Source organism: Geotrypetes seraphini, chromosome 6 (assembly GCF_902459505.1).
Source record: "Geotrypetes seraphini chromosome 6, aGeoSer1.1, whole genome shotgun sequence".
Taxonomy (NCBI): domain Eukaryota; kingdom Metazoa; phylum Chordata; class Amphibia; order Gymnophiona; family Dermophiidae; genus Geotrypetes; species Geotrypetes seraphini.
Window position 1 is genome coordinate 221677649 of NC_047089.1, and position 21689 is coordinate 221699337.

At 41.7% G+C, this 21689-nt stretch overlaps 1 protein-coding gene across 3 annotated transcripts in view; it reads right to left on the reverse strand.

Annotated features, from left to right (window-relative positions):
• PEBP4 (phosphatidylethanolamine binding protein 4) overlaps positions 1–21689 on the reverse strand; it is a 511150-nt gene that overhangs the window by 42341 nt on the left and 447120 nt on the right. For 2 of the 3 annotated variants that reach the window (XM_033947611.1, XM_033947610.1), the window contains exons 5-6: positions 13125–13170; positions 3987–4103 (exon numbers count right to left, since the gene is read on the reverse strand). In XM_033947611.1, the coding sequence (XP_033803502.1) occupies positions 3987–4103; positions 13125–13170 (163 nt within the window). The remainder of the gene's footprint in view (positions 1–3986; positions 4104–13124; positions 13171–21689) is intronic. The other variant, XM_033947612.1, reaches the window with a different exon arrangement.

Consider the following 21689-nt stretch of genomic DNA (forward strand, 5'->3'; position numbering starts at 1 on the left):
TTATCACATACTATACTCTGCCTCACAGATCTCTATTTATATAGTGCTGTTTAACTCTAGAGGTGCTTTACTATACTGTACTTATGTATTTTATCTTTAAGTAGTGGAAAGAGCTTGTCATCCAAAGATGGGCAGACATGCCGAATCCAGACAATCTGCTGCACCTTCCCACTGTTGACTGTTGCTGTACCACTGCACCCTAGGGCTGGTTACACTAGAAACATAAGAACATAAGAATTGCCGCTGCTGGGTCAGACCAGTGGTCCATCGTGCCCAGCAGTCCGCTCCCGCGGCGGCCCCTAGGTCAAAGACCAGTGCCCCAACCGAATCCAGCCCTACCTGCGTACTCTCCAGTTCAGCAGGAACTCTTCTTTATCTTGAATCCCTGGAGGGTGTTTTCCCCTACGACACCCTCCAGAAGAACATTCCAGTTTTCCACCACTCTCTGGGTGAAAAAGAACTTCCTTACGTTTGTACGGAATCTATCCCCATTTTAACTTTAGAGAGTGCCCTCTCGTTCTCTCTACCTTGGAGAGGGTGAACAACCTGTCTTTACCTACTAAGTCTATTCCCTTCATTATCTTGAGTGTTTCAATCATGTCCCTTCTCAGAGAAGAGGCCCAGTTTCTCTAATCTCTCGCTGTATGACAGCTCCTCCAGCCCCTTAACCATTTTAGTCGCTCTTCTCTGGACCCTTTCGAGTAGTACCGTGTCCTTCTTCAAGTATGGTGACTAGTGCTGGACGCAGTATTCCAGGTGGGGTCGCACCATGGCCCGGTCCTATTTTGAAGAGACCAAGGGGTGTTATTCAGAGCTCTAAGACTGTTAATGCAGGTTGCACTCAAGTAGGTGGCTCATTCATTCCACCTCAGTAAATGATTAAATCTTTCATGATTATTTCATGTTAAATGTTGTGATATGAGCAGTATATACTTGTTTCTCGGGGAGATTCCCTATACTCTCCCTGTTGTGTTTTCTTCTCTAGGGCTGACCATCTGCTTTGATACGAACTGAAGAGTTACAGGACAGCTCAAGAGTGATGGGAGGTGAGGCAGAAAAATGTAAATGAGGCTCTCTACACCAGATCTTGCGATCAGAAAGATTATTAAAGTAAGAACCAAATCTTCCATTCTCCTTATACTCATTAAATTAAATGAATCTCTCAATTCACTATCCATAGATTTTTTCCAACTCTTTTCTAGTTGTCATAATTCTTGTCTAAGATTCTTAATAGCCTCAGACATCAAAGGATTGGTATTTCTTTTTGACTGCAATAAAACCTCCTGTAGAGGAATCACTTCATTTAATATTAAAGATAATGACTTATTCTTTAATTCAACAGCTATATTCACAACTTCAGTATCATTCTTCCAAATAAGGTAGCAATTTATGAACAAACATCTTGGAATCAACATGAGCTCTTATTGTCTTTTTTCTTTTCTCTTGTATTATTTTAATTGGTTCCTAAACCAGAACATTACATTTAATTACTGGATGATCTGACCATGGCACTACTAATCTTTCAGACTTTGGAATAAATTTTACTAAGCTATCAGGCAAGAAAATTAAATCTAGCAAATGTCCAGCTCTGTGAGTAGCAGAATTAACAATTTAAGCAAATTCCAAAGCAGTTAATATATCAATCATTGCTATATCATTTATTCATTCTTCTGAGGGTCTCTAAAGGTAAGTTAAAATCACATAAAATACATGTTTTAGAAAAATTAACTGATGTCTTAAGATCTGCTTGGGATAGGTGAAAAAGGTATTTGAAAAAGGTCACAGAAAGGCATTTTAGCTGTACATTTTAAATGGATTCTGAATTTTAGTTGCACACCAAATACCATTTTTTGCTGCCTTGTGTGAATGAGTACAATGTTCCCCTTCCCATCCATGGATTCCAACAGAGCCTTTCAAGAGCTTATTTTCTGTCCCAAGACTAACTTAATGATATACGTACAGTAATATGAGTATATGAACACAGTTTATACACTGATTGGCAGCCATTTTTTAGACAACCACCGATATCGGTGCCCTATAGAGAATCCAGGCCTTTGTTTTTTTCTGTGTACTGTCAATAGTGCAAACTATTTTCATATTCTGCATGCTAATTTGAAAATAGAGAAAGATGTGTGCTTTTAAAATTGCTCTTGTGACATCCTATTGAAAATAAAACCCAAATACATAAACAATAATAGAAATGACGTGGGAAACGACATGAAACAAAACTTTTCTGGCTATATATCTATAATGGCTACATCTTCCATTTTCAATTACCTGCTTTGCCTACTTTAGCTGGAACACCTGGATAGATGCTTCAGTAGAACTCAGTCAGCTTTCTTGGACTACCCTGCTCATAATTCTCAAATCTACTTGTGAGCGGGTGAGAATCTGAGTTTGAATAACGGGCTTTCGGCACCCTCCCACTGCATCCCAAGATGCATTGGGAGGGTGAAGCCCTGTCATTTGCAGCACATGGCTCTATAAGCAGGAAGGAGTGAGCTTCTCTCCTGCCATTTGCTCTTCTGAAGGTATGAGGGGGAGGGGATACAAGGATATGGGTCAGGAATGTTGGGGGGATGGGGGAAGGGCAGAGATGTCAGGGGATGTTGGGGGAGGTACAGGATATCATGGTGATGTCGGGATGTGTGGGGGGGATGTGGGAGATATCAGGGGGAGGGGAGTAGGGGTCTGTGGCTCAGTTGATCCTGGCAGGGGGGATCCCCATCAGCTGAGCTGCCAGGAATACCTAAAACAGGCTCAGTTGATGGGGATTCCTTCTGCCGCAATCAGCTGATGGGAAACCTATGGGGGGGGGGCACTCTTTAGGTGGTGGGAGAGGGTCGTGACCACTGGGGAAGTAAGTTGGAGGGTCATGCCTTAAATCATCCAGTGGTCTTCTTGTTAGTTTGGGCACCTTTGTGGAACTTAGACTCAACTCAAACAGGTCTAACTGCCGGCGTCTAACTTCACCTCTAGCAAAGCTTTGATTATGGCTGGGGTACGTCCAGGATGAAGCCTTCCCGATTCCCACTTATAACACACCTCCCAACATGCCCCTTTGCTCTCTGGATGCACAGCAGCTTAGAAGTGCTGCTGCATGTCCAGAAAGTTGGTTTTGGTCATCGGCACTTGGACGTCCCCGCTATTAGGACCTCCAAGTGCTGACTTAGGCTGTTTTTTGGACATTTTAAAGTTTTGATTATGAGCCCCTTAGTGTAGTACAGTATTTTATAAAGACAACATAAGTATGATTTAATAGAACTGTATCCCTAAATCAGCCATGACAGGGCACAAAAGCTAAGGTGCAAATTTACTCCTGCTTTGATAAAGATGTAGATGTGGTATTTAATGAAATCTGTTTGTGCGTCGTGCATACCTATACAGGCTCAAGGCGACTTACAGAGAGAAGGAAGTGAAAAAAAAAGAAAAAAGGGTAGAGATAGGGAGGAGGAGAAAGGGGAGAGATATGGTATGCACATGCAGAGAGAGAGAGTGTGTGGGGGTTTACTTTTTACACATGTATACAGCTATGTATTTTTATAAGAGCTTCTTCTGCGTGTAAAACACATTTGCTTTACATGCAAAAAATACCTTCTAAAATTATACCTAGCAGGAAAGGCAGTTAAGAACATAAGAAGTTGCCTCCACTGGGTCAGACCAAAGGTCCATCTCGCCCAGCGGTCCGCTCCCGCGGCGGCCCATCAGGTCCGCGACCTGTGAAGTGGTTTCTGACCACTTCTATAACCTACCTCAAGTTCTATCTGTACCCCTCTATCCCCTTATCCTCCAGGAACCTATCCAAACCCTCCTTGAACCCCTGTACAGAATTCTGGCCTATCAGTTTTTAGATTTAAGGGCGAATGATTGTGCTAAAGAGCACAAGGGGTGAAAATATATTTTTAAATAATAATGAATAATATTCTCATTCATTTGAACAACCTCCCAGCGTAAGAAAAGAGAAGGAAAGCTTTGAATGATCTTACCACCGGTTGCCCTTTCTTCCTCGGTGAGAGAAATATTCTGATTGGCTGGCTGCTTGTACAAATAAAACTGATAGCGATGATATCCAGTGTTTTTTGGAGGGGTCGGGGGTCTATACTCTAGAAAGAAAGAAATTAAAGTAGACTACAGCATATATAAGTATAAACATGCCAGTTATCTCCACTCTTTTCAGGACCAAAGGGCGACTGTTAGACATATGCAGAAATCCTCTGGTCCCTGTAAATTAAGGACAAATAAAAAATGTTTGTTTATTAGATTCTTTATATCACCCATTTGCTGAGCACAGATCAAAATATTATGGAAGGGAATACCAAAGTAAGACAAGAAAAACAGTAGACCAGTCATTCAGAGTACATAAAAGGTGTTAAAATTTAAGTACTAAAATTTAAGTACTACACTGTCTGTCAAAACTGAGCAGGCCACATGGTGCCCTTGAAGGAATCGGGAGAGATAAAAGAAATGTGGCATTCAGAGTGTTTAGAAACAAAACCAGGACTCAGCACCACGGGTTCTAGTGCTGGCTCTGCCACACCGCCCCATCACTGTGTATGACTTATTTTAAAAAAGAGCTTGAAAAGGACATACTGTTCAAGTGCTCAACTAATTTTCAATGGCAAAAGAGAGGGGCCTGCTGACACAGTTGAAAGCTAAGTGGGAACTTCTTTCTTTCTTTTGCCATTGAAAATTAGTTGAGCACTCGAACAGTATGTCCTTTTCAAGCTCTTTTTCAAAATAAGTCATACACAGTGATGGGGTGGTGGGTTTGGCTATAAGAGCTAATGCTCTTGGTCAAATTTCACAATTCTGAGTGTATGTGAACACTTTACTTACTTTACAAGTCAGATATATATTTTGCTTATTTACATACTGAGAAGTCTTATCTAGTTATACTGAGGATCTCAAGGTGGCACGATAAATTCATGGCCAAAGCCAGAAAGATGCTAGGCTGCATACAGAGACATCTAACCAATCTAAAAGAAGAAGTGATAATGCCCCTGTATAGGTTGTTGATGATGCATCACTTGGGGTGCTGCATTCAATTTTAGAAGCCATATTTTGCTAAGGATATAAAAAGTCTTGAAGTGGTTCAGAAGGCAACCAAAATAGTGTGAGAGGAAGATTAAAGTTCTGAATATGTATATCCTAGAGAGAGACAGGGGTAACATTTAAATACTTAAAAGATATAAATGAGCAAACAAATCTTTTGCAAGATGGAGGAAGCTATAGAAACATGATGGCAGATAAAGGCCAAATGGCCCATCCAGTCTGCCCATCCGCAGCATCCACTATCTCTTCCTCTCCCTAAGAGATCCCACGTGCCTATCCCTCACTTTCTTGAGCTCAGACAGAGTCTCTGTCTGTACCACTTCCTCTGGGAGACTGTTCCATGCATCTACCACCCTTTCTGTAATAACAGTATTTTTTTAAATTACTCCTGAGTCTATCGCCTCTTAACTTCATCCTATGCCCTCTCATTGCAGAGTTTCCTTTCAAATGAAAGAGACTTGACTTATGTACATTTATATTATATAGGTATTTAAATGTCTCTATCATATCTCCCCTCTCCCGCCTTTCCTCCAAAGTATACAGATTGAGATTTTTAAGTCAGTCCCCATTATATAACTAGAGAACATGAAATGAAGCTGTAAGGACATAAACTTAAAAGAAACACGAGGAAATACTTTTCATAGATAAGGTGGTGGATGCTTGGAACATCCTCCTGATAGAGGTGGTAGGGACAAAAGCAGTGACCCTTTTGTAGCAAGAGTATGAGATCAAAGCAAATAACTTTCATATTTCAAAATAGAAACTGGCATGGAGCAGCACAAACAATCCTAAACAAAGGCATAGAGGGGCAAGTCCGACTCGAGCCAGCATGCTGGTAGACTAGATGAACGAAGCTGGTCTTTATCTGCTGTCTGTTACAAAGTTACTGTGCTACCAAGAAAGCATAAGCATGCAAGAACCTGTAGAGTTTGCACCAATGCAGGCAGTTTCACTTACTGCCCCCAACTATGGTAATTCTGAGCCTCCCTACATACCTTACACACCAATGCTACTTGGTACTCTTGGGATGGCAAGTCCCTTTAAAAATATGCAGGGTAAAGATCGCTCTGAGATTTCAATATCCCAGTAGATATCTTAGCCTGCCCACACTCATCCAACTCCCAGCACTGCCCCCCCCCCCCAACTTGTAGAACAGTTAAAGGGGCCGTCTCCAATGTCAAATATCACAAATAATGTAGTCACTTCTTTTCAGACTGTGCTTCCCAGTCCTAGCTAGCAAGTTCTCATCATAGCAGGAAGATATAGGCATGACAAATGATACCAATTTATGTACTATCTCTGCTCCTTGTCCCATGCCTCATTAAACCTCATTTGATTTAAAAATCTGCTACTCAACTAATCCATGGGGAGAGTATAATACAGTGAGCTCACAGAACCTTTTACTATCTAAAGATCAAACATGTCCCTCTACCCCTTCTTCATCCTTTTACACATACATGCTCATCTTGGCACAGTTTCTGACAAATACATAAATAAGTAAAGTTTGTCGTCCTGCCCATTATCAGATATTATGTTGGATCAACATAAATAAATATTGAATGAGATTACCATGCTTGGAGAGTCATTTTATAAAGCACTCTTTCAAACTCCTGAATGGACAACATGCAGGAAAATTTCCACTATGTGTATATTTTAGGACTTAGAGCAGTGGTCTCAAACTCGCGGCCCGCCAGATACTATTTTGAGGCCCTCAGTATGTTTATCATAATCACAAAAGTAAAATAAAACAGTTTCTTGATCATATGTCTCTTTAGTTATAAATTACAATATTATTATTAAGACTTAGCCAAAAGGAAAGATTTATAAACTATAGAGTTTTACCTCATGCAAAATTGTCATTTCTTTAATAAGACATTAACTATTTTTTTTCTGCGGCCCTCCAAGAACCCACCAATACAAAATGTGGCCCTGCAAAGGGTATGAGTTTGAGACCACTGACTTAGAGGGAGCCAGTGCTGGGATCTGGTGCCAAAAGCCTTTATTCTTCACTGCTGGGTTCTTACCTCTATTTTACATTCTTTTCCTAATTTATTTTAGGCAATAGCCCTTGGTTAGCCTATCAGGCAGTATTATGGGGGTAAAGATCTGGAACAATTACTTTTGCTTGCTAATACTTATGGGGAATTTAGGAGACACCTAAAAACACATCTGTTCCTGAAGTCCTTAGGTAGCTGATTTGCACAATCTTTCCCACAATAACTGATCTCTAGAACTTAGTCACTAGTTTTCAACTTTGTTAGTTCTACTCAATTTGTAGCATTTTTTAATCATTGTAAACCGCATAGACCTTCACGGTCCTAAACTGTTATTATTATTCTGTTATTATTATGGTTAGAGGTCAGCAAAGTTGCTTACCTATAATAGGGCAAACTGACATTTGTACAGCAGAATCTCAGCTAATTGGCATTCAATTAACCAACCGACTGACAAAAAAATTGCCGGCCAAAAAAAAAAAATGTCTCCTGCGTTCCTCAGACAACTTCCAAACAACCCCCCTCTCTCCCTCTCCGAAAGCAGCAGGCAGCCACAGATCTCTCTCCCTCCCTCCAGCTCCCGAAGCAGCAGTGTTTGGATGCTTTCGGTCTATAGGGCAATGTTCTCCTGTGGTTTAAAGGGTTTTTGGAATCCAGACACTATCAGGTTAAGTTTAACAATCAGTTTTCCTTTAACTGGAAAAACCCGAGTGGTGTACCTCAGGGTTCCCCACTTTCTCCCACATTATTTAATGTATATCTCTCTTCCTTGGGTTATAGCCTGAGTAATCTGGGTATAGAACTGTTCAGCTAGGCTGACGATATCACAATTGTTATACCTTGTGGTACAGTCCTATCCCATATTTCTCATAAAATTGAGTCTGTGTTGAAATTGATGAATTCTTAGATGCAGGATTTCAAACTCAAGCTTAACCCTGATAAGATGAAGTTTTTTGTTGTGTCGTCGAATAAGATCATTCACGAGCCATCAATTAATATAAATTCTACATTATATACAACCAACAATTAAAATATTGGGAGTCGTTTTGGATCAGCATCTGACCATGAAAAATCAGATAGATGCTGTGGTACATAAGGGTTATCACACGTTATCGAAATTGCGTACCATTAGACCTTATTTTGAGTTTTCTGCTTTTAAACTTTTGGTACAATCTTTGTTACTGAGTCTTTTGGATTATTGCAATATCGTATACTTAACAATTCCCAAGACAGACATGGTTAGACTCACACTGATTCAGAATTCAGCGGTTAGAATGATCTATGGTCTTAAAAAGTATGACCATGTAACTCCATTGTATTGTGAGTTGCACTGGCTTCCAATGGAGGCTCATGTTTTGTTTAAGCTGGATTGCTTCTGTTACAAAGTTATTTATGGTACCGCTCCGTTTTACATGGCTAATAGATTTTCCCTAGCATCGTATAAATACAGTAGAAGATCTCACGGCCTGTTTACTTTTCCGTCAGTACAAGGCTGTAAAAGCAAGAAATTTCTTGACCATACTTTAGCACTCCAAGCGGCTTCCCATGATAGAGAATTTCGATTGCTATTGCTAGGTGCTTGTTCTTATAAACATTTCAGAACCCAATTGAAAACTCATCTTTTCTTTCAAAATACTTCGTCAGATAATTTTCTGTTATTATCAAATTGTTTTTAGATTATAATCTTTTGTAAACCGCGTAGAACTTATGGTTACGCAGCTAAGAAGTATGATGTTATGTTATGTTATCCTGACAACCCCCCTCCTTCCCTTTCTGAGGAAATAGTAGCAGCCAGTGAACAGAAGAACTGCTGTAAAAGGCTGCTTCTAGCCAGCTCCGGCAAGGCCTTTCTTCTGCCACATCGGAAGTGACGGGGCAGAGGAAAGGCCCTGCTTGGGCTGGCTGGAAGCAACCTGTTTACAGTGCTTCTTCTGTTTACTGGCTGCCGCTACTGCCTCGGGAAGGGACGGGGGGTGTTCTTAGGATTGGCTGATGCTGCTGCTTCGGGGCCGAAGGAGGGAGGGGGTGGTTATCAGGACTGGTTCTACTGCTTCGGGGGATGGAGGGGAGGAAGGGGTGTGGTCAGGACTGGCTCTGCTGCTTAGGAGACCAGAGGGAGGGGTGCTGTCAGGAATGGCTGCCTGCTGCTACAGTATTTTTTTTACAATAACTCTCAAGCAAGTAGAAAAACAATCCCCTTAGGTGCCGGATAGCTGAGAGTTTACTATAGCTCTATTGGAGCTCAGAAAAACCTCCTAGGTTGGTGGTTCTTAATCTGTGCTCCATGGACCCCAGGTGGTTTGTGACAGCATTACAGGGGTCCAAAGGATACAGAAAAAGGGGAGGGGGAAGGTGTTTTAATTTAATTTAGTTTGAGCATTTATAGTCCACTTTACCAGAGCAGTTCAAGGCAGATTACAAGATGATAATTGTTGATTATATTAAAAATTTTCTACAGCTGGAAAGCATATTACAATAAGCAACAATTATATAAAGGGCATATTATTAAATTATAATCAACTGTCATATAAGTTCATAAGAAAATGAACAGTTGTTCACAGAGATATTTAATGGCTAGGTTTTTAATGTCTTCTTGAAGTCCCTATAATATGATTAACATCCTGGGGCCCTTTAACTATAGTGTGGTAAAATTTGCAGTTACTGTAGCTTAATGCGTAACTTTACTGTGTGAGAGGCAAGTTTTAAGTGGCACCCAATGGGGGCAGAACCAGCATTTTCATATGAAAGTCCTGTCTCAAAGTGCCAATTAGGGTGTGGTATCTGACAGCAGTTAACGTGAGAGCACTTAGCACCTCCTATATAGGAGACTTTGGGCTAGATTCACAAAGCAAACTAATCGTGTACCGATCGGTTTGCGACCTCTTTATGAGCAAATTTCCATCCGGCCTGATTCACTTACCTCTTCTGCGATCTACTTCGAATCTAGGCATGCAAATGAGGAAAAACGTATGCAAAGTAGACAGGGACGTGATTCACCAACCAAATTTTCCAAACCGACTGGGCTGGCCGATCATCCCAAGAAGCAGCTGCTGGGGACCAGTAGAAAACGTCTTTCCGACTCTCCGAAGCCCTGCTTTCTGCACGCCCTGCTCTCTGCTGCCCCAAATCTGTCCTGCTTTCTGCCCCAACGCTCTTCTCCTGCCTGCTCTCCCCCGATGCTCTTCTCCTGCCTGCCCCGAACTGCCCTGATCTCCTGCCTACCCTGAACTACTCTGATCTCCTGCCTACCCTGAACTGCCCTGATCTCCTGCCTGCCTGAACTGCTGCTTGCCCTGAACTGCCCCGATCTCCTTCCTGCACCGACTCTCCCACCCTTCACCGCAGTGCAAGCCTGTGATTTTAACCCACAGGCTTAAGCGGGTTAAAACCACGGGCTCCGTTAAAAAAAGAAAAAAAAAATCTCTGACGGGCCCGGAGATTTTTATTTTTTGCATCCTTTACAGTAGAAGTTTTGATCGCGCCCTGTTCCAGAAGTAGTATCCCCTGGCTGGATACTACTTCTGACATGCTGTGTTCATCCGAAAGCCTAAACAGTATCAACCCTAGGTGGAGGATCAACACGTGCTCTGTTAAAAAAAGAAGAAAAAAAAATCCGGGCAGGCAGATGGAGGCATTCCTCTGATCGCTCCCATCTGCATATCGGAAGTTGGAGAATTCATCGGATCTGCCCGAATTGGGCTCGAATCGGGCCCGATCGGGAAGGTTCGTGAATCAAGCCCAATAAGAGGTTCTGTGTTAACAGCACACAGCTAATTGCACCGCACAAACTGGATAACGCTTCCAGACATATTTTCTGTCCATGTCACACTCCTAACATGAAAGCACTTAATACAAGGGTTACCGCACAGTAAATGCAAAACACCTTAAAATGTAGTTGTGCGCTAGCAGCTACTTTGTGATAACCCAGGATTCTATATAAGTCACCCAAATTTAGGCATGCCAGGCAAATATGCTTGCAAATTAATTAATTAATTAACAAGCTGTTAATAATTAATGTTAATTATCACTAATTTGGACTTATGTGCACATCTGCCTATCTGCTGCTCTATAACACTGTGCACCCAAAGTGTCTCACTTGCAACCCAAAAGTGGGCATGGGCATTCCAAAGCTTTTGGCGCAGTGGTATAGAGTACCATGGTTGTGCACCCAACTTGTGCTAGACTTTACACAGTTTTCAGCAGGTTTAAGTTCTTGCTACCAATGCTGGGTGCAGGAATCCACACTAAGGGCCTGATTCTCTTTTGGACATCGACATCAGCGGCCGCCTAAGACGCAGCCATGTGTCGGCGTCCAAAAGAGAATTGTGTCTACAGTGCCGCACAGCATTTTGCAGGCCTACATTTAAAGTGTCTGTCTCACATCTCTGTAGATGCGCAGCGACGCTTAAGCCCACCCAAGCCCACTTCCGGGCAAAGCCATGCCCACGCTCCACCTTGGGCATGCTTAAGCATCACTACGTGTCTACACAGACGTGCTGTGCATCTCCATAGACGTGTTCCAGAGGCCTACAATGTGTCCTAATTGGTTGCCAGACAGCAGTAGGATGTCTACCACTACCTGACATTGGGATGCGTGTTTTAATATATTATATGGAATGACATCAGGTTATTTGTGGCATTTTGTGAATGTTTATGTTCCTACACATTTGTGTCTTGTTCCATTTTCCCTGAAAAAAATTATCCAAATTGTGGGTCCACCCAAAACACGTGCTCAACACTCCCCCCTTGTGATTCATACAAACTGCAGAGGAAACTATCTTAAATCTGTGTTTCAAAAATTGCAGCTTGGATGTTTTCCCATGAAACACATCTATCTTCCACTTTGTGCAGCTTTTAAGATGCTTATCTCTTTTGAAAATGAGCATCATAATGTAATATTTAAATTTTTACTGTAATCCTCCTTGAGCTGAAAGGAAAAGTAGAATATAAATGTTCATGTTAAATTACATCAAATTAAACAAGATGGAACATACCACGTTTTGTCATATTATATTTTTACCATGCTTTGTAACTTTGTTATGCTATCTTTGTCAGACTTGCCCCAGATACATTAGATAGACTGTGAATCCTGCCGGGACAGACAGGGGAAAATGCTTGAGTTCCTGAATGATTTCATGTAAACCGTTCTGAGCTCCCCTGGGAGTATGGTATAGAAAATTGAATAAATAAATACTTATTTGCATACTATGTGTATACATTCTCATAGAGTGGCATTTTGGGCAGAGGAGGAGTGACGTTGTGCTGTATGCTCAGGGATACTGCAAAGGGCAAGAGCAAATGGCCTTCACTCTTACTCCCCCAATGACCCCCACGGAACAAGGACATCAGGTAGGTTTGGGGGGGGTCTACCCAGAGCTTAAGAGAATTAGGGGTGGAGGGGGCTTGTTTGGGGGGAGGGAATGGCGTTTGATTCTCGTAGGCTGGGGGTAGAGGGTAGGAGGGAGGGAGCTATTTTGGAGGCCACAAAGGGCATTGGGGGGGGGTCTTTCAAGTTAAAAAATAGTTATGAAGGTCCTGGCCAATATTCAGTTCCAAGGCCCACATAGCTAAGCAGGTTAATTTAGGACAGCTTTTGGGCTATCTCAAATTAACCTACTTAGCTATGCAGCTCCCAGCACAGGATATTGCTGGCACTGCATAACTCCCAGCTCCTCCCTAATGCTGCCCCCAACGCTACCCCCTAACTTGCCCACTTTTTTAATGGGCGGTCTGCGGTGATATTCAGTGATTGTCCGGTTAAGTGCCATTGAATATCACCATTTGGGCCACTCTGTTTTTAAGATGTCTGATACAATATTTAGTTAGTACCACTATTTAGTAATGGCATGCAGCCAGAAAATGTTAATTTTGAGTCATTTCTTGTGTTATTTTTAGGAATTTTTGATTTATTTAAGAATTTTTGACATTTTTTTTATCACAGGTGCAATGTTGTTAAGAGTGTGTGTGTGCTGGCTGGTTAGTTCTTATCCAGTGCTGGGTTCTCAGCACATAAATATATTTACTGAATGCTCCTTTGTTACATGAATGTACAAGAAAGAGGTGGATTTTCCAGCTCACCTGACAGCACAGTGCCGTTCAGATCCCCAGTCAGTAGCTGAGAGCCCTGGAATGAAAGAATACAACACGAGTCTGAAAATTGTCAAAAGTGTGAACCTTTCAAACCTGCCATTCTCTAAGGGGGCCATTTTTAAAGTCCTTTATGCACATAAAAGAAAGGTTTGTGCATAGAAACTGCCTATCAATATCCCCTTCATTCTATGACTTGGCAGTTAAAGGAAGCACATTATAGAAAACTAGCACTTACCCAGAAAAGTGTATTCTTCTTGCTCATGTAAGTGCTAAGTGCATATAAATCATGCATGCAACTCATTCAGTGTATGATTGCAAGGGGGCATTCACAGGGAGGAGCATAGGTGGGACACAAGGATCCATCTTTACTTACATAATTTACAGAATACTGTGCTGAAGTACTAGATTTAGATATGACATCAACCCAATGGCTTAGTAAGGGGAGGGCAGACCACCCCAGGCGCCATCTTCATAGGGGACGCTGGCGCCTCTCTTGCTCACCCCTCCCTCCACCCACCCCCATACCTCTTTAAAAGATTGCAGGCTCCAGCAGGTAGGTTATAGGGATAGGATTAGAGGTAAGTTATAAAATTAGTCAAGGACCACTGTTCAGGCAAGTAGGCCTGATGGGCCACCGCGGGAGCGGACCGCTGGGCAAGATGGACCTTTGGTCTGCCTCAGCGGAGGCAACTTCTTATGTTCTTACTTTCTGGTGCAAGTAGTGGGTGGAAGATGCTCCTCACACTGGTAAACATTTCAAAAGGTATGTGGGGGTGGGGGAGCGTTCAAATGGCAGGGAAGAGTTTGGGGGTGCCCAAGCAGCGGGCAAGAGTGGGGGGGGGGGGTATGCACGGTGCGGTGATTCTGGGTGCTACCACCCCGGTGCCAAGCTACCTCACTATGCTACTGCGTCAACCCAACACCAAACACCCATATACTTGTATATTCATTGAAACCCAGTTAAGTCTATCAGTAGTGACTTTTTTCGCACAACCGCACAGGCTTATGACTCGCTCTTGCTCTTCATCGACTTATACTACCACTGTGTTCAACTATCTTAATATCTTTGACTTTCAGAGAGAACGCTTAAATTTTGCACTGAATTGTTTGATAGGGTCAAAGATATTAAGATGACTGCACAGTGGTAGGGGCAAGAGCGAATTAATGCCACTATGTGTGTTTGGTGTTGGGTTGATGTTATATCTACATTGATACCCCCACCAGTCATTGCTCACAATGAGTTATAGATCTATGAAGTGCTGGATTTAGGCATGTGCATTTACGTAAGCCTGTAAGTGGGCACACCTAAATGAGGATGCATAGATTACATTACATTAGAGATTTCTATTCCGCCATTACCTTGTGGTTCAAGGCGGATTACAAAAGAGTGATAAAGGTGGGTTACAAAAGAAATCATTGCTCATTTCTAGTAAAGGTAAAGAGTAGATCAGGTAGTATCGGTGAGTTGGGAAGAGGAGGGTTTTCGTGATGTTAACACTTTTTCAGTATTCTATAATGATCGTGAGACTGCGGACCCAGAGAGGTTTTATGCCTTGAATTTTGCTTGAAATTAATGTTTGATGTGTAAAATGTATTTGCTCATTTTGTATGTTGTTTACACTGATTTGGTTTCTGCTTGTTCTGCTCCGGGTTGTTTGTTCCTTTGCAATTGTTAATAAAGATAATTGAAAAAAAAAAAAAAAAACTGCTGTGACTCCAGGCGGTATACAAAGTTTTAAAAATAAATAAATACATACATTTTTTAATAAATGGAGTCCAGATGCTGTTGTAGAATGTATTGACAGAGCCTTTTCTAGAATACATGAAGAAATGCACATGTATGTACTGACTACATGCAGTCAGAGTAATCCTTTTACATTTGTTAACATCTACATTACTGGAGGTAATGTGGCATCTTGCTCATCTAATTGACAACACTTACACATGTAAACGGGTACTTCAGAACACAGGTGCATAAGTGTCAACAGTTAGACATGTATGTCTGCCAATTTGGAAACCTACTGCTACTACTATTAATTATTTCTATAGCGCTACCAGACGCACGCAGCACTGTACAGAGTCACAGAGTAAGAAAACAGTCCCTGCTCGAAAGAGCTTACAATCTAAACAGCCAAGGCAGACAAACAGGATGTCATGGATACAGTTAAGGGGAATGGTTAATCTGCTGGCTGGGTTGATGGGCAGAGGAATAGGGTTAAGGATTGAAAGCTATATCAAAAAGGTGGGATTTCAGTCTGTTTTTAAACAAGGGAAGGGGCTTGATGGACAAACTCAGGTAATTTATTCCAGGCTTAGGGGGCAGCTAGATGAAAGGAATAAAGCCTGGAATTGGCAGTGGAGGAGAAGGGTAACGTTAAGAATGACTTATCTGAGGAACAGATTCTCTGGGAGGTGTATAAGGAGAGAGAAGCGAGGAGAGATATTGAGGGGCAGCAGAATGAACAATGCTTAAATTCCACTACTTAAGTTCGGAGACTTCAATCTTTCTGAATTATCAGTTTTGAGAAGGAAAGAAACCTAGGGGATTAAAGGAAAGAGCCCAAAATGAGCACTTGTATAAAACCTATATATACTCAGGATGAGCAGTAAAGTGTAGTTACTTACCTGTAACGTAGGTTCTCTGTGGACAGCAGGATAGTCAGCCACATATGGGTGTTGTCCCAACAGCTCCCAATTTGCGGTTAAGCTCTCCAATAGCTCAGAGAGATTTTTTTTTTTTTTTCTCTCTGAGCACATGCAGTGCCCAGGCCCCACTGGGCATGCCCGAGCCCTACCCATTTCCCCCTGCTTCCCCCTAATCCCCAGTCTTAAACCTAGGGGATTAAAGGAAAGAGCCCAAAATGAGTACTTGTATAAAACCTATATATACTCAGGATGAGCAGTAATCTTAAGCGTGCATTTCCCTTCTGAAATGGGAAACACAATTCCGTCCAAAACACACAGAAACAATGCTCCTTTGCTACATGCACATGGAGCCGATTTAAATCTGTAAATGCCAGCTTTTTAACACTGGGCTGTCTACATTTATGTGGGGTATACTTTTAAATGGCAATATTTACCAAATAAGGCTTCTAATATAAAATTATAAATAGTATACAGCACTGAAATATCAAGAAATCTTCTGCTAGTATGAGAATTCAGTCTAATTTGGAAGCTTATTCAATAAAAACTGAGTAGGTATAGAATGTGAGTAAAGCCCATTTTGAATAAGGTTCTCCGATGCATGAGTTAGCCGGGCTGACTCTCATGACTGGTACTGAGTCTAGATATCCAATGCCGGGCTGTTACCAGTGACCGGCACTGAATATCCAGTTTATTTTTGGCCGCTATAAACTTAGCCAGATAAGTCAATATTCAGCGCTGGTCAGCTAAGTTTTTAGCAGCCAAATACAGACCAGTTATTTAAGCAGCCCAATTTGGCCGCTATATATAGCCAGCTAGTGCGTTAAATTTTGCAGACAGCCAAGTATCCTTTAGCCACTAAGTACTAATATTCAGTGGCCATCTAGCACTGAATAATAGCGCTTAGCCGGTTTAACGCTATTTAACCATTCAGGAGCTGCTCTTGGCCAGTTATAGCACTGAATATTGGGCAATCTGTCTAATTTTGTTAACCGCATAGAACTTATCGGTTATGTGGTATTGAAATTGATTATTATGTTATGTTATAATGATGTGAATGAATTGCCAAGCTAGGAAGGAGGAACAGAAGACAAACTATACTGCTTACTATACAAACTATACTGCTTACTATACAAACTATACTGCTTACTATACAAAGCAGTAAACGGAACTGCACCCACCCATCTAAATAACCGCCTAAATCGGAACCTCTCATCCAGGCAAAGGAGAGCCCAATCTCCATTCACCTTCCCCCCTTTCAAGGGAACTCAGCGCAAAAAGATGTACGACCACCTACTAGCAACACAGGCAGCAAAATTGGACCCCTACATCTCCAACCTGCTCATAGCAACAACTGACTACAAAACGTTCCGAAAAGAAATCAAAACCCTGCTATTCAAAAAATTTATCCAGCCAGCTTAACCCCTTCTCCTCCCCTCTTGCAATCTCCTCCCTCCCACCCTCTACCTGTATTACCCCCAAAGACTCAACAATGTGAAAGTTTCTACTCTTTAACTTCCTCGTATTCTTCCAGCATCATCCGACACTTTTCCTATTCTCTCTACCTATCTGGTACCCTCTTCTCAAAACTTCATTATGAACCAACTCCTTAATTGTACAATGTAATCAGCTCCTCATTTGTAACTTTTTCCTGGAAATGTCCAGTTCGCTTAATTGTAACTTTTGTTCCTGGAAATGTCCAGTCATCTTCTGATGTAATCCGCTTAGAACTGTAAGGTACAGGCGGAATAGAAGTCAGTAATGTAATGTAATGTAACAAATGGACTAAATGCTTGAGTACCTGATTGTAAAATCGCTTAGATGACCTTGATAGGCGGTATATAAAAACCTAATAAACTTGAAACTTGATTAAACACAAGTTTTTTCTTCATATGGTCTGTTTGTTGTCTCCTGTTCCACATTGGATATAGTAGACTGATTGCCTTCTTACACAAGCTAGGGAGACTATTCCTTTTCAGTCGGCATAGGATCCTTCATCTGGGGAACTAAGTTTGCAGGTTTATATCCTAAAACAACAGATGGTGAAATCAGACTCACCACAATCCCACAGGACACACTTCTGGCTTGAGATATTAGCCAGTGATATTTCTACATTTTATCCCAGAGCAGGACTAGTCTGCCTCTATACCGGTTTCCTTCTTTGATGGGAATCCCCTTTTTCTATTTAAGACTGCCTGAGGAAGGAAGTCTGCCACCCTTTGGGGCTATGACCATGGTGGAGTTGTCTTTTAATAAATTCATTCTCACCAATGGCAGAGCCAGCTTCCTTATTCCACTTTAATTACTGACTGCCAGCTGCCCACCTACTTGTGGATGTATGAGGCCCTTGGTTGTTGCTGTCTCTTTTTGACCTTAGCTAACATGGGGTCAGCTGCAGACCATTTCCCAGGCTGCAGAAAAGATGATTTCATCTCTTCACCCACTTCTTTCCATTTGCCGGCAAGAATAAATCGCTTTCCTTTTTTGAGATCAGGAACAATGTAAGAAAAGGAAATTGTGTGTGTTGGGATGGGGGGGGGGGGCAGCGCAGTAAGGAATGAGAGCTGAGGGGGGGGGGGGCTCATGCACACAGTGTTACAGGAGAAAGTGCTACAACAAAACCTAAATTTCACGCTGAAAATTTAGTTACACAGAGAGGGTAAATTTCAAAGTAATTTATGCAGGAAAAGATCATTTTAATAGTGTTAATCTGCTGTTTGGAAAGTGCCCTTTCTGTAGTGTGGCTAAAAGCCTTTGCATTGTTCCACGAGTACTGTTAGCTGTGCTGCGAGAAGGGGTTTCCAGGGGTGTGTTTAGGCTGGGGAAGGAAAAGTACACGCACAAATGGTATTTTCCAAATTTTTTTGCAATAAAAATCTATTCATAACCAAACAGATACAAATAACTGTGTGAACTCTCATTACAAAGCAAGTTTCACAGTAAAAAAAAAAAAAAAAAAAAAGTCTACTTTTGTTTTAAGCAATGGTGCAAAGAGGTATGTGAGGTCTATGTCCCAATACAAAAAGTTTGAAAATTGCTCCCAGAGTTCTTTTCCCTTCAGATTCTCACCAGTTCATCCTGATCTTGACTCCAGACTCCTGGGTTGTGTGTTGTGAAGAACAGTTTTTGATTTACATTGGTTTACTTACTTGAAATACTATTTATATATAGCAAAGCAGTTTGCAATCCAAAAATATTAAGAATATCAAAATAAGAGCACTTCAAAAGCGGTTTGCAATCCCAAAATATTAATTACAAAAATGACAGCACTTTAAGAGAAAAAGAGGTAAGAAAGGAGACATATACAGTTCAGGGGGACAATATAAGAGATGTAACACGAGATAAATTAACACAATTGAGAAGGTTGAACTGCCTTCTAATACTAGAGGGTTGAGGCCTTTTTAAAGCTCAGACAATAGGAACCTTCCACACCCCATAATCAGGCATAGATTTAGGCATAGTCAACAGAGGCACCTGCCTCATATGCCACATTTTGGAGGTGCCACTGCAGGCAGGGCTGGCGGTGTGGTAAACCCTGATAGATTTTCAGAGGATTCTGTTCGTGGGGAGCTACCTAAACTAAAGGTGAAGAAAGCAATGGACGATATTTCCCCAGAATGTTGAGAATATGATAAATTAATAAGCACAGATCTAGAATTACCAGATGTTTGTAAATTTAGGATATACATAATGCATGATAGTGGTAGGATTTAGTATGAACATAGTACACGGTACTAGTATCTCATACATAGGATGAATGTATTACATAGAAACATAATGACAGATAAAGGCCAAATGGCCCATCTAGTCTGCCCATCTGCAATAACCATTATCTCTTCCTCTCTCTGAGTCTAAGAGATCCATGTGTCTATACCATGCCTTCTTGAATTCAGACACAGTCTATCTCCACTACTTCCTCCGGGAGATTGTTCCACACATCCACTACCCTTTCTGTAAAAAAGTATTTCCTTAGATTACTCCAGAGCCCATCACCTCTTAACTTCATCCTATGCCCTCTCATTGCAGAGTTTCCTTTCAAATGAAAGAGACTCGACTCATGCGCATTTACATTTCGTAGGTATTTAAACGTCTCTGTCATATCTCACCTCTCCCATCCATGTGGGTATTGTCCACAGAGCTCCGACTCAATCCCAGCAAATTGATAAAGAACTTGTTGCAGATATCCAAAAGTTGGGAAAGAAAGGAGAGGTGCTGTTGCTGGTTGATTTCAACCTGCCGGATGTGGAATGAAAATTTCCATATGTGGAATCAGAAAGAAGTAGAGAGATAGTGGTTGCTCTTTACAGGGGCTCTGCTCAGACAAATAGTGATGGAACCGACAAGGGAAAAAGCAATACTGAATCTGGTGCTCACAAATGGGGAAAGTGCCTCTAATGTCCGAGTAGGTTTGGTTTGATATTGGTTTGGTATAAATTTAAGAACTAAGGCTTGCACCATCTGTGTCCCATATATAGCAATTCAGTTTAGAATGGGTTTGGGAGGGCTTTGACAGGAGCCCCAGCAATTTGGAACATGAGGACGGTGCTGGGCAGACGTTCACAGTCTGAATCCCACAAACAATGAAATGGTTTGGATTGGCTGAAGTGAGCTTCGATAACAACTCCAATAGTTGGAATCTAAGGACAGTATCGGGCGGACCTCTAAGGTCTATGGCCCAGAAATAACAAAGAAAAAAGACACTTTAATTTAATCAAGGAATTGTAATGCATGTAATTATAGGACAGACTGGATGGACCATTCAGGTCTTTATCTGGGTGTCAGGTCAAAAGCGTGCCGGGACAAAGGCGCGCGCAGAAAATTACTGTTTTTAGGGCTCCAACGGGGGGGCGTGGGGGGGAACCCCCCACTTTACTTAATAGAGATCGCGCCGCGCTGTGGGGGCGTTGTGGGGGGTTTGGGGGGGTTGTAACCCCCCACATTTTACTGAAAACTTCACTTTTTCCCTGTTTTTAGGGAAATAGTTAAGTTTACAGTAAAATGTGGAGGGTTACAACCCCCCAAACCCCCCATAACGCCGGCGCCATCTCTATTAAGTAAACTGGGGGGGGCTCCCCAACAAACCCCCCCCCGTCGGAGCCCCTAAAAACTGTAATTTTCTTCGGCACGCGCCTCCGTCTTGCGCTCAGTTGTCGGCGCGTGCCTTTGTCTTTCACGGGGTTGTCTATGAACCTTTATCTGCTGTCATTTACTATGTTACTATGTATATTGTAAACCGCCTTGATATATAATATTTATGTGAAAGGTAGTATATTAAATTTTACATAATATATATAAAAATTGATTTGCCAAGGATTCCTTTGAGATAACAGAATCATAGAATGTATACATCAATATATCTTTGACAAGGCATATTACTCTGCCAAAGACTAAAACAGAAAATTGTGTAGACGCCGGGCCCACAGATTATGCTGTGCTTCTGCCAGGGTATTCTTTTGCACTTAAGATCAGACTAACTAAAGCACTGGAGTATAATCACATTTTCTGGATGCCTTGACAAATGAGGGAACACACCCGATCTGGTGATTTATCATGCAAGATTTTCTCTCATTAATTCTAAAATAACATTTTAAATTATTTTGCCCCCCCACCCCCCCGTCTTTCAGAAACATTTACTGTAGAAAAGACAAGTTAGAAAATCATATTTAATCTACCACCCAAAAATGTCTTTTCTGATGTTCATGTGTTACTTTGATAGCTGTATGCATATGTAGCTTGCATGGAGGTCACTGAGCTGGAACTGCCCGTCACATGCCCTCTGCCACCACTAAACCTAAACAGGGTTAATGGATGCTGATGTGCTGCAGTGTTTATTAATAACCTCTCAGGAGAGCTTTAATAACTCTTAATGACAATCCTCCAGTTTAACATCCTTCTTCCCTGTGAGTGGAG